Genomic DNA, 14,631 nt, shown 5'->3' with positions numbered 1-14,631 from the left:
AAGGACTCAAACCCATTCCTTCCCACTCTGCTGCTGATGAAAAATCAAGATGGCGACGGCCAACGAATCAACTCCAAACGGGAGACCAAAATCAATGGGATAGCTGTGTCCATATTTTTAGGTCAGTGTCACTCAGGAAAGATGAGTGCTGTTAGCTCACCTCGAGCCCTTGTTTTGACTAACCTCCCTTCCACAGTGAACTTGGCAAGCGGATCTCTTTTGTCATCGACTGGACACAAAAGGCCTCATGTTGATGCAGACAAAACGCTGCCTACAAATTGCAGCAATTAGTGCAGATTGCAGGATTTAATCTGATGACATGTGTCACATGTGGACAAAGGGGATTTGAAACGCTTGTTTTTCAGTGCCAAGTACAAGAGTGTTCCACACAGTGTGTAATCACAACACAACGGACAGACACATAGAGGCTGTACCGTTTCCACACAGTGTATATTTTCAACTAAAGCAAATGTTAGCTAAATAAAATTAAATTAAACATTGCTGATATGCCAAAATCGATGATAAATTGTGGAAGCCAAAAAATGCAAAGTATAATCTTAATAAAGCGAAGTGTGTGTCTGTCTGTATGCCATTTTACGTGCCATCGGGCTGCTGAATCTCTCAGGAAGTGTAAAGAGCACCCCTGCTGGTGACCTAACAGGACAGGATTTTTTTTTAATTGGGTAATTAGGGCCAATTAATTTCCTTAATTACCAAATGATTGCCCTAATTACCTAATGATGTGTGATGTCACTCAAGCAATGCTGACACCATCTGGTGACATCACTCACTGATGATGACATTACTCACTGATGACACCACTCACTGATTACATCTTCATTAATGTGCTTGAGTTACATCACTGGTGACATCACCAATTCTATACATAAGGACACTCACTGTATTCCAGACCGGGGGGGGGGGGGGTCTAACTCCCACTAGTTATACAAGATGACTCAGCCATAGACCAATATTTAATAAAATAGTTATTAGTAGAGCCCTCTCACCACCCTCTCACATAAGCACCACCATTTCCTGAGCCACATCAATTTGCCACAACTGAAGATGGGTTCATGATGATGATGATTATTATTGTTATTATTATGAACAGTGGTAGTAGCAGCCATAGTAGTAATAGTGGCAGCACTTTGTGCTACTATAGTATTAGCAAAACGCACATACAGCACATATAGCACATATTTTGGACTACAGTATTTCCAGCATGCCATATAATGTAATATTAGCCAAGTAGCCTAAGGTGACAACCAAATCCACTTATCACTTTTTTTTTTGATAAGCAAGACTTCACACATACACAACAATACCCCTGAGGCCATGGAGAAGGAAGGAGAGGTGCCATGGGGGAGGCGTGCCATGTTTAGCAGTTCTGTGTTGCGTGACTCATTGCTGAAGGGAAACAGAGACTTCATGTCACTCATTAACACAAGTCCCTGGGTGGTTGTTCCCCCGGCATTCTTTAAATCCAATGAATGTTTGTCAGGGTAGTTGGAGACTGTCTCAGACCAGCTGTCTGTCTCTCTGCAGCAGCACCACAGCGCCTCCTCCCTGTGGGAACCTGCAGCTGCTACATGGCAACAACAAGTGGGTCACAAGTGGGCTAAGCTTTGCTGCGGTAGTCGGTGTGTTACCGGTGTTACATGGTGGTCGGGTGTATACTGTACACCGATTACATGCCCACCGACTTTATAAAAATTTTTTTTTTTTTTTTTTTTTTTTTAGTTATCTTAACTTAGACATGATGGACGCTACAACTCTAAACTGAAAGCGTCTGCTCCATCCACAGTAGAGTCGCACACACACGCTAAGGAACAAGACAAAGGTGGTTAGGAAATGATTGAAAGGGGTGTTGGATATTGTTACATTATAATCTACACAGGATCCTGTACTATACTGTAATAGGTAAGTCAGATTTGGCTGAGTCATGAGTGGGTAGTCGTAGTCACAGGCACACACACACACACACACACACACACAGGCACACACACTCACACACACACACACACACACACAGGCACACACACGCAGGCACACACACACACACACACACACACACACACACAGGCACACACACACACACACACACACACACAGGCACACACACGCAGGCACACACACACACACGCACACGCACACGCACACGCACACGCACACACACACACACACACACACACAGTGGCAGTGTAGTGTGTGAACTCTGCGCTCTGTGACACTGATATCGGCCTGTTAATTCAGGGGAGGTGAGCTCTCTCTAAATGGCTGGCTTTAATTCGGGGGCTCCGGTGTCAACGAAGGACAAAGCTGCCATGAGAAACCCTATCAGGGGCAGCAGGGTTCATCAGAATGATGAGGAGGCACGCTCACTACAACACAGGCCCAGGAGGAGGCTAGTATGGGCTGGGCAGGGCCAGGGGGAGGGGAGGCTATGGGCTGGGCAGGGCCAGGAGGAGGGGAGGCTATGGGCTGGGCAGGGCCAGGAGGAGGGGAGGCTATGGGCTCTCACACTGTTTCACTTCAAAGGGATTTGGTCATTCCTCCTCCACTGGTCATGTCTGCCCCTCATGCGACGAGGTCCACTTCATATTAAACGTTTAATCAACACAGAGCCCAAAAATGTTCAAGGGAGGGTTTGGAATGTGCTAATCTCCCCCAAACACACACACACACACACACGGCACGCGCGCACAGACACACACACACACACACACACCCACACACACACACACACACACACACACACACACACACACAGACACACAGACACACACACACAGTCAGTCCACTGCTGGTTGACCATGCGCGTCCTTGTATGGCTGACTTGAAAGTTTGCGAACTCTTCAGACAACTGAGAGTAAAATAGAGAGGCATGGCTTATTAGTTATTAGAACCCTTGGTCGCAAAATGACAACATCACTTTTAGCTATTCTAAAAATCCTAACTAAATGTTAGGACTGCACGCGGAGGCACGCCTCCGCGTCATCCATTATTTTCTGATAATGGACACCTCAAAGTATATTAACCTGCTTATACCATGGTCACTTGCCAAAGAAACAAAACAAGACCATTCATTTATATTTTCATGCATTTTGCAATCAAAATCTAGTTTTCATAACCTTGGATATGAGTTGAGAAGCGGAGACAAAATAGTCCCCTCGGCTGCTCAAGATTTCATAGGAGAAAATAGTGCCTGTAACCTGGCCCATAAACTAACTCATAATTTGGCCAATTGTATGTAACATATGAAATAAAGCAAACGGCAATGTCTAAGAATGCAACGACATGTAACTGGCTCGTTAAACTCGCATTCCGGGAATAACGTTAACGTAAGTGGCGCGAGGCTCGGAGGAGACTGAAAACCATCTGAAGCTTTCAATGTTGGAGTCCAGGTTGTTTTGTACAAGGAAGTCTCTCAGTGTGTTGGTGTTAACTGCCCATTTCGTTGTTTTGTTTGTGTTGATCTCATCTTTTTCACTTTATCGCTGATACAGACGGCGCGTGCTCTCCCAGAGCCCCTGGCTGGCTTGCTGCAAAGTTGTAAACAGAGGGTTTGACAGTTGACAGCTGAGAGCCGGCTTCTGTCAGCTGACTAACAGATCTCCAAAAACGAAAATCAGATTTCTAAATAGCTGATTTAGATTTAGATAGATTTCTAAACTGAGCACACCGGGGTAATCTAAATAGTTACTTTGACTACGACTTGTTTCTAAACTTATAAAAGTGCCACATTAAGCCTTAACAGTGGTATAGAGCTCAAACGGCTCTGTCGTGATCCTGGCGCATTGATATGAACGATGAACAGACCATTTCACTGGAACTACTTAACTAGGTGTGCATTATCACTGTGCATTATCACAAAAATAATGGACCCTCTGCAGCCAATCAGAATCGAGTATTCACCCAGACCATGGTATAAATGTGTTTATAGGTCCCGCAATGTGGCTATGAACGACACAAGCTGTAAATCTTGTCGGGGCTCACAGGGCTTATACTGTCTCCGGGTCGGGTAGTTCACTCTCCAACACTGGCACTGGAGACAGGGCATCTATCTGTCAGATGGCACAGGTTCAGAGGCTTCGCCCGTGCCAAGTGTCCCCTAATAAATCTGTTCTGCTGAGTGCACACAATCGCCCGCATAACATTTACTTAATGGGCCCGTAGATCAACAGGGTATAGGGTTGCACTAAAACCCCAACTTAACCCCTCCACAACATGGCAGTCAGGATCATAGATTGGCTGGGCGACTCGGACAGGAACAGTTATATAAGACGGAATAAGCATTAATAAATAAGCTTAATAAAGAAATCCTTATGACTTATGAGGGAAAGATGGTCGTATCCTACCTTGACCAGCAGAGGGAGGGTACGTTTCTTCTCTCTTCTCAGCACATCCAGCTTATTCTTGGAGGTATTTCTGGTTAAAGGGATAATCATACTTTCACTCATAGCAATAGGCTATAAAATGCATATCAGTATTATGATATAATGCCATCACTATTTAGGCTAGACATCTTTGATACAGTTTGTTTAATTGGGTGTTAAATCGATGTAAAAAGCAACTTCCCCAATGCTATGTAGCTTTATAATAAACCTGAACTTGACTGTGAAACATTATGAGTCTAGACATTTATGTTTAAATGTGAGCAGTTTTCTCTTATAGACAGTCACAGTTGTAAGATCTACTTTGTATGTCTGGTACTGTATGCTGCTGCCCGCAAGGAGACTGCAGCGCATCATCCGCTGCGCTGAGAAGGTGGTCGGGTGCAGCCTGCCATCCATTCAGGATCTACACAGAAAACTATTGCCGACCCCACCATCCAGGACCTAAGCTCTTCAGGGTCCTCCCCATGGCAGAAGACTGATGTCTGGCAGTACCAGAACCTCCCGTCACAAGCACAGCTTCTACCCAACTGCCATCCGCCTCTTCAATGAGACCCGAAAGCCCCCACAAATCAGAACATTGTCACTCCCCCCTCCCTGATGCCCCCCTGAGCAAACCGGCTCTGCAACGATCCCCGCATGGACATTATCCCACAGACACTTAAAAGACTTGTAGGCCTACTTGACATCTCACATTTACACCCCCACCCCCATTATATGTCAAATAAAACACACACACACACACACACACACACACACACACACACACACACACACACACACACACACACACACACAGATAAAACTCTAAAACACTACAGCTATAAAGTCACTATCTCACTATAATCTCTTTATGAAGGAGACAGTGTTGGTAAACAAAGGGCAGCTTATAATGGGGCCCTATGGAGCCAGCCTTGAGTGTCTCGCGCTATAGCAGGCTGTGCTTTTTACTAATTCACTTCATTTTAAAAACTGCGACAGTTCACACAACTTTACGACATATTGCTGGTTGGCATCATTGGTTGGCATATCCGGGTGTCCAGTCCGACAGTGTCGTGATGTCACGCTGACACAGTAGCCTACAGCTGACTATCCCGATAAAATATTTTTCATTGAGAATGATAATTAGAGGAAAGAGTCAAGACATCGTGGGCATCATCGATAAATTCGGAAAATATCAAACTTTGAGTGTATCATGCTACTAACCTCTTCTCCGTGGATTTAGTGGGCGCGCCATGGACTGTATATTGGGCGCGCTCATGGTGAAGTGGTGATGCGCTCGTGCCCGACATGCCCGGGTGGCACTTTGTCAAAACCGTCAAAACCAAAGCGACAGTCAGTAGGCTAAACGTGCAGCTAACAGCGTGCTTCCTCCTGCGCTGTGTAACGTGAACCCGTCCAGGACAACAACACCTCCAGGTTGCCCACAACACAACGCTTCACAGTGAGTGCCCATTGACTTTTTTCTGACACGTGTGCGTGCGTGTGTGTGTGTGACAGAGAGAGAGAGAGAGAGAGAGAGAGAGAGGGAGGGGGGAGAGAGCAGAGAGAAATGGAGAGAGAAGATGCACATCATTAGGCCTAATTGTCACATATACTATAGCCCAGAGCCGTATAATAGAAGAGTTCTGACATCTCCATTCACTCCAATGGACCAGTTTTTTTCCAGGAAGTAGAAAGTGGAACTCTTCAGTAAAAAAAAGCAGCACTGTCGAGTTGCATCAAAATAGACAGTGTTGTACTTTGAAAGGGTTTTTCATCCCTTGAAATTAATCAAATTGTACATTATCTGCTTTATTTTAGCATGCAAAAGTAGCGCGAGACCCATTCCTGGCTGTTCATTGGCTAATGATTCTCGCATTTTGGTCCTCCGCTGACGCCACTCTCTTACTAGAGGACACTACTATAGCCTAGTCAGTTAGTGACGTTATTATTTTAATAACCTGTTATTCTAGAGAAAGCATCCCACTTCTGGCTGCACAAAGATGATTCTCCCGAGGAAAGTAGGGGGCGGGACATTCGAAACTTAACGCTAAAATAATAGAATACTACACATCCTTTTTGCTTGGAAAAAAAACACAAGAAATGAGGTGGTGCTAAAAAAGGAAAATGTGTTATTATTTGTGTTTAGTCTGCCTGTGATTGTGCCTAAAAAGCTGTCAGTCAGGAAGGTGAGATGGGAAAGCAATAAAGTTAAATACCTGTAATGGACACTACATGAAATTTTCATGGAGGTCTTGTATTGTGTCTGGAACACCCAAACAGAGCTCTCCTAATGGGCTCATTGAGCCGTACTGTAGCCGGCTGTATAGTGAAAGCAAACACCTGGCTGCTCACACACGCAGGGCCGTAGCCAGGGTTCCGAAATAGGGGAGGTCCAGCAAGGGGAGGCGGAAAAAAAGATTGAGTTTTTTTTTCCCCTTTTTAAGCCATATTTAGAGTAATATATCATTTTAAATCAACATTAGGATTATACTGTTGTGATGTCATTATTCAGTATATTCTCTTTCATGTCACCACCTGCTCAGCTCTCCTGTCAACATAATTGTAACTAACAAACACAAACTGTTTTAGCCAAATTCATATCAAAATGACACCTACAAACACAGGTACACAACCCAAGCCGTACACAACACACAAAGTCATCATCGATAATAAAAAAAACATACAGAGGGACATTTATTTATTCCTGATAGGAACGATTGAAAAATAAAATAAAATATATTCTGTTGTTTTTAACTTTACACCACCTCTTTTTGTTACTTATTGGGTCATGAAACTGAAACCATGCATATAGCCACCTGCATACCTGACTTCGGGAGCTTGGCAATTGGCATCATGCATGATTAGCCAGTAGCATCCCAACGTGTCACACAGGTAACATTACTTAAGAGACAGACTAGACACTTACTTTCTTGGTTGTTGCTAAAAAATCTGTCAGTGTCACTCACTGTCTGTCGTTCACTCGCTCACTGTCTCGCAGCTCGCTCACCTTCAATTATCTCGCCAGGCAGACAGACAGTCATCTCGGAATCAAGTTACCGCGGACGCGGCGTCAGATGACTTCCTGCCCGACCTGCCTTTCGTTTCAAAATAAAAGCGATCCCGTGTTTTTCATGCTTTTCCATGCAGATTGTTTTATAAAAAAAAAAAAAAAAAAAAAAAAAAAAAATCCTCTGAAATATTAGGGGAGGTCCGGACCTCCCCGTCCTCATAGCTAGCTACGGCCCTGCACACACGCACTGTAAGAGCTGTTTGCTCCCCTCCAAAGGAGCTCAGATAGCCTAGGCTAGGCTAGGGGTTCTCAACCTTTTCTAACTTAGGGCCCACTTCTGATTGTTAAAATAGTTCCGAGGACCACCTTCCCAGATAAATGAAAGAGAGAGAGAGAAAAAGTCATCAAAATTATGCATTAGAAGTTTTGGATTTATATAATTCTTGAGCACATTTAGTTATATACAAAATAAATAAACAACTAGCTGTAATCACGTTTTTTTTTCCTTTTTTTTTTCTAATTGGCAATACCACTGCCTCCGTGGCCCACTACACGGTGCTCTGAGGCCCACCAGTGGGCCATGACCCAGTGGTTGAGAATAGCTGGCCTAGGCTACTGTAAGTTATCCTCTTATAGTCTACCCTTGTCATTTTTAACCAACAGGACCCAGCAGTGAACCAGTCCAGACATTATCTGAGCACCAAAGAAATCAACACAGGTGTCCCCCAAGGATGCGTGAGTTCTCCCCCTCTTTTTACAGTGTACGCAAATGATTGCATATTGCAGTAATTCGAGAATTTTCATTGTCAAGTTTTCGGGCGACACTGCCATGTTGGGTCTTATGGACACAGATACCGACATTTCTAGTTATAGTCTGTAGGTCATAGTGTGAGGACCATCACCTCGTAAGCACAGAATAAATCATGTTTGATCCAGGGCATCTGGGGGCCATTCTCCACTACTGGTCCTGGTCCACAATGTCCATATTGCTCAGGTTCATCATACAAATACTTGGGTGTGCATATTGATTGTAACTTGTCTTGGAATGTGCATGTGAACATGGTGTGCTCTAGGATCCAGCAGCGACTTTACTTCCTGTGACGACTCAGGGTGTTTGGGGTCGGACAGAGGGTACTGATGTTATTTTATTATGCTGTGATAGAGAGCATTTTATGCTACAGAATTTCTGTTTGGTTTGGCAACTTGTCCGTTAAGTTAAAATCACAAACAGACTGGTTCATACTGCAATGAAAGTGATGGGGGTGAGGGAGCATCCCACCCTCCAAAATACTTTTTGAGAAAACTGTCATCAAACAAGCTATAGGAAAATCATTGCTGACCCCTCCCATGTCTTGTATTCAGAATACAAACCGCTCCCATCTGGCAGACGTTACAGAGTTCCAATTAAACACAAGAAAAGATACCTGAACAGTTACAAAAACTATTTTATTCCACGATCAGTTAGTCTCCTAAACTCAGGTCATAAGCAATGTTGATTGTACTGTAATTGATGAATGGATGCACTTTAACTGTACGTTCGTTCACACATGTCTGCACTTGTGTGCTATGCTACCTGTTCTTGTGTTGTTCTTCTGTTGTTATGGCACTGTTGTACGGTGTGTAGTATGTGGCAGGCCAGCCTGTAATGTATGTCCAAGAGAAATCTCCCTCGGGATAAGTAAAAAATAATCTTGAATCTCGAAAAGTGCACACAACATGCAGAAAGTGGTGGGCTTACTGTATTTTCGGTTTGGGTTGTTGCTAACACAGCGTCTATGATGAGACATCGCCTCAACCTATAGCCAACATAGCTTTCCGCTAGTAGAGGCTCAACTTGGGTCAAGCATGGGACTCAGTAAAAACAGGCCATTTCACAGCAGTGGGGGAGGTGGTCGGGTGGGTGTAGGGTGGGTGTAGTAGGGCCGGGGTCACTGAGGTTATGGATGGGGTTAGGTTACGGTCAAGGCTGTCGTAAAGTCATGCAAGAGTGATGAGACGACCCAATCGGAGACCATGAGAAGACGCACCATGCAGGCACAAAACAGCAAGTAAAGGCATGACATGTTGTCGTCATGTTTCTCCGATGGGAAGTCCAATTTCAACCCAGGCCTGATCCAGTGACTTCAGTCCATCAAAACAGAATTGTCTACCCTTGTCCAGTAGAGGGAGCCAATGCCTTAAACAGGGGATCCCCACAATTTTGAGACCTCTTGAAAAAGGTCCCTGGAGCCCTATTTTGGGAACCTCTGCATTACAGTAAGAAACCAAATACTGTAGTCAGCTCATTGTTCTTTAACGTAACTCTGTTTTTCGTCGAAGTGATTCAATACGAACTCTATCAGAGCAGGACAGGATCAGACAGACACTTGTTCAGGCCATTAACTTCTTGCATTAACACGATAAGTCACTGCTATTCCATTGACTTGCATATCGTTGATCAATTGCACAACAACACCCCAGACGTACTGTATCTCAACAATGTGGTTTATTTGGATGAAACAAGGCAGCGTTAGAGAGCACCATGTTGGATCAACTGTTAGAAGTCACTTGAATTTGAGCACACAGAGAAGAGAATGGTCACATCTTCTGCTTCACACCTCCAGCTATGATTGTAATATGTCTTTGTATTACAGACCAGCTTATTCTTCTGTTCCAGAGGCAGCGTCGAGCTCAGCACCATTTGATTTGATAACACACTCATATATGACTGACTACTTTGGACAGTTAGAACTTTTATGTGTAAGTTAAGTTTGAGAATAATGTATTTAGATTCAAAAATTGAACCAACTTTAAATATATAATCTTAGACAGTGATTTTACCTTCAATTCAAAATGTGTATTTCAAAGGTATTTTAAGTCGGATCATCTTACTGGCAGTAATTAAAAACGGCAATAACGTGACATGTTTTGAGAGAGAAAATGAAACGAAAAAGAATTCCATGAATCAAATTATAATGAAACATGCAACTAGAAACTATCTGCTTGTACAGAAGATAATGTTTTACCCAAATCACTGTGAAATCAGCATGATAGGCTTGAATGCAAGACAAAACCACTTGTTGAATGTTTTTCTTTGAATACTATGACATAGTATATTCAGCATCTGTTGGATGGAGTCAACAGTATTAGTCTTACACAGTGTCTATATTGTTATAATTAGAGCTATTAATTATCACGTTAAATCACAGTTAGATTTGATTACAAACGCAACCTCTACTCCCCCTTAACTATGAAATATTCCAGATTTCAGAACAGCAAATGTGAGCAGCGTCCCTCTGAAAAAGCCTTTGAATGGCCAAACGCCAATGAAATGTGGAAAACGTGGATTTGATTTAACTTTATGATAGCAGAGAGAGAGAGAGAGAGAGAGAGATTTATCAGGGCCACATGGTCTTGATTTTCTCTGTTGACTGGCTATCGATTCCCTGGTGTGTGTGTGTGTGTGTGTGTGTGTGTGTGTGTGTGTGTGTGTGTGTGTGTGTGTGTGTGTGTGTGTGTGTGTGTGTGTGTGTGTGTGTGTGTGTGTGTGTGTGTGTGTGTGTGTGTGTGTGTGTGTGTGGGGTGTGTGCGTGTGTGTGTGTGTGAGAGAGATAGAGAGAGAGGTAGAGAGATAGAGAGAGACAAACACATTGTTCATATTGTTACATATGTATAGGAATGTGTGGATTTTGTCCTGCCAATAAAGCACCATTGAGTTGAACTAGAGAGAGAGAGAGAGAGAGAGAGAGAGAGAGAGGCATGGGTAGGTCATTTCCTTTTGAGAGGGTTTGAGACGTTTGATAAAAGAAGAGCTTTGGTTTGTAGTCCTGCTCTCCCCTTTTCCCGGTTCCCCTGCGTCACCATCAACACTCTCATGTCTTCACCTCCTCCACCCATCCCTTCATCATCACAGACACAGCAGGCAGAGAGACAGGAAACCAAACACACTATAGCCCTGTTCCAAACCCCTCCCTATCACACAAATAGTAAGTGGACTATATAGTGTATTGGCCATTTTGTACTAGTGTCCGAATTCTCAACTGTTCATTTGATTCACTACTAGTCTATATTATAAAACGGCTCTCTCAAATCAAGCAATCTGATTGGTTCACAGCCATTGTATAATTCCAGTAACCGAGTTCAATAACCCATGGCCATGGGTTATTGGTTGCCATGGCAACTCTCTTACTAAAAGGCAGCGCTGCGCTCGAGCTCCGTGTTGGGCTTTCCAGAAAGCTCTCAGCTTCTCAGCAAGCGCCAGGATTGGCCAATGTCAACTTCAGTCTCCAGAACGATCCAATCAAATCACCCGCACGTCTATCTTCTTGCTAGAGGTCCCGCCTTACAGTAGTGTCAAAACAAAAAGCTACTCGCTTGCAGCCAGACGCATGATGGCGCAACTCTCTTAGGCTTTGGTTACCTCAAAAACAAAATGGCGGAGACAGTTTTCAGATCCTTGTGAATCGATCTTCGCTTATAACTTTACTAATACTTCGCAGAAAATGATGTTTTGTACAAGAATAGACGCGGGCTAATGTCTTAACCCCTCTCTCGCGCGCCCTCACTCTTAACCCCGCATTTCTAAATAAGACGTAACGTTACTTGGTGTCGGCGTACGGCTCTGGTGTCGGCCTTTGCAAAAAGCTCTCAGCAAGCGCCAGGATTGGCCAATGTCGACTTCAGTCTCCAGAACGATCCAATCAAATCACCCGCACGTCTATCTTCTTGCTAGAGGTCCCGCCTTACAGTAGTGTTTCAACTGACTCTATCAGAATAAAATGCCAGTCGGACTTATAGTATTATTATTATTATATTATTATACTTGGAAACCGTTTTATAAAAGCAATATAGCACTCGAGCAGCGTGTGTTGTGGAATATATTTATATATATATATTCACCACAACACACTTGCTCTCGTGCTATATTGCTTAAGTATAGCGAACAGAGAATGCACCCTAAAATTTCTCCCATATACCACAATGCAATGCTGCCGTGTTTACTGAAGAAGAAGAGTGAGGTAGTGTCTGAAACTGGTTTGATTGTTCCCCCATATAGTTCACTGTTATGATCAACACTAACATGGGGAATAGTGAGCGAGTGAATGAGTGAACCATTCTGAACATGGCTTATTTCTTTGGCTGTCAGAGTGGATCCCAAAGGACTCAGGAAGAGAGACCAGGGCCAGACAGGGCTTTGCAAGGAGGAGGTAGGCGCTATAGATGTGTTTGGTCACCAGGTCATCTGAGCCTGTGTCAGGGGGGAGGGACACTCGATGTTGAGGTGGTGTGATGATGTCATAGCTGAGGCTGAGGTCTGCTCAATCTGAGCCTGTGCCAGGGGGGAGGGGCAGTTGATGTTGAGGTTGTGTGATGATGTCATAGCTGAGGCTGAGGTCTGCTCCATCTGAGCCTGTGCCAGGGGGGAGGGGCAGTTGATGTTGAGGTTGTGTGTGATGATGTCATAGCTGAGGCTGAGGTCTGCTCCATCTGAGCCTGTGCCAGGGGGGAGGGGCACTCGATTTTGAGGTTGTGTGATGATGTCATAGCTGAGGCTGAGGTCTGCTCCATCTGAGCCTGTGCCAGGGGGGAGGGGCAGTTGATGTTGAGGTTGTGTGATGATGTCATAGCTGAGGCTGAGGTCTGCTCCATCTGACAGGAGGAGGAGGGAAACATGTGAGGATTTGTTTATGAATGGATATGAAGATGACTATAGAGTGGCACAGGGAGGAGTCCTACAACCCAGAAGTTAGCATCGCCTGGTCTCCTCCACTGGAAGTCAATGAGATTTTTCTATGGGTGGTTTTGGTTAGAAGATGCCTGGAATATAAAGTCTGTGGTTGTGTTCAGCAGCAAGATCATCTTCACAAATGAACACAGCTTTTATAATATGACTTTTGAAGCGTTTTCTGAAACACGCGGGTTTCGGCGATCGCAATTTATGCTTCAAAAATCACAAGTGTTCATTTGTGAAGATTCTCTTGCTGAACACAAAGGTCTCCGTTTCATAAACTTTTGCTAACCATCCCCATACAAAAACCCACTGATTTCCAGGGAACCGAGCGCGATGCTTGGCCTACAAAAATATCATCATCATCCGTGTGGTACTCTATTACAGATAGTAATATTCATATTAATATTCAATTAAAATGGCTGAAACGTACTGTACCTCAACCCAGGTGCTTGTGGTGATGTTTCTCGTAGCCTACTGCATTGTTAGAGTTACTGCCTGTCAGAGGGGAGACAGTGACACCATCAGGTCAGGTCAGGCAGGTACAGTATGTCAAGTTGGAGAACGGTTGCACCTGATTCAGGAGTAGCTAATTATATACCGTAAATTCCGGACTATAAGCCGCGGCTTTTTTCCCGTTTTTTGGCCCCTGCGGCTTATATAACGGTGCGTCTTATCTATGGATTTTTTCAGAAAAAAAAAAAAAAAAAAAAAAAAAAAACTCTTTTTTAGCACTCTTTCTAACTATAAATCCACTTCTGTTTTAATTTCCTCTCTTGCCCTCTTTTCACCACACCGCGGACACTGTGTGCACTGTAAAAATAAACAACGGTGGTGTTGTGTTATGTTGTTTTGTTGAAATGTTACGGTAATACGGTAAATGGGAGCTTCCTCAAACAGCCATCTCTTTCCCAACAATCCCCTCTGTGCGTGACCACTTACATATGGTAATTACGGTAAGCAAACGGCCACAAGCCCATCAACTCCCTCCCCCGACTACCAGGAGAAAATCACAAACTTCGGCGAATTCACACAAAGGAAGATCAAGGAATATTCCATCGAACCGGAGCAGATCATAAATATGGATGAAGTGCCTTTGACGTTCGACCTGCCACTCACTCGGACTGTTAACAAGAAGCGCCCTGGAGGATTATTTCACCAAAAAAAAGCTTTGCTCGACAGACAGCAGGCTGCCTGTGTGCGCGCATTTGGCACAGCGGCGAGATGAGAGGATGAAAAGCACACACTGGTGCGGTGGTGCTGTCTGAAGTGAATACAGTGACTGTGAGTAGGCTAATACATTGCACACGTTTCAGGTGCAATTATAGAACCAAATCAGCCTTTTCCCCCCTCCATCTCTAAATCGGACCAGTTGTAGGCTATTAGGCTACCTTTTTTCCTCTGCCTGTCGCGCTGACTGCATTCACGCAGCCAGCAACATTTTGCGACTCATTTTCTTTTGAATTGATGATCAGGCTCGTTTATATGCATTGTAACTTCATGTTGGGATTTCCATTGACCATTGGTTGGATTTG

The 14,631-nt window shown here is 44.0% G+C and overlaps 1 protein-coding gene across 1 annotated transcript in view; it reads right to left on the bottom strand.

The window, feature by feature from the left end:
* Positions 1 to 12,309: 12,309 nt before the first annotated feature.
* The window catches only part of wfdc1 (WAP four-disulfide core domain 1), a 19,771-nt gene continuing 17,449 nt past the window's right edge, over positions 12,310 to 14,631 (bottom strand). Inside the window, exons 6-7 of the mRNA XM_083654398.1 lie at positions 13,535 to 13,594; positions 12,310 to 13,017 (exon numbers count right to left, since the gene is read on the bottom strand). Of these exons, the coding sequence (XP_083510524.1) occupies positions 13,536 to 13,594 (59 nt within the window). The 3' untranslated portion in view covers positions 12,310 to 13,017; position 13,535. The remainder of the gene's footprint in view (positions 13,018 to 13,534; positions 13,595 to 14,631) is intronic.

Source organism: Poromitra crassiceps, assembly GCF_964638095.1.
Source record: "Poromitra crassiceps genome assembly, chromosome: 18".
Lineage (NCBI taxonomy): Eukaryota > Metazoa > Chordata > Actinopteri > Beryciformes > Melamphaidae > Poromitra > Poromitra crassiceps.
Note: the sequence above shows the minus strand (reverse complement) of the source record. Positions and strands in the feature narration are given on the sequence as shown.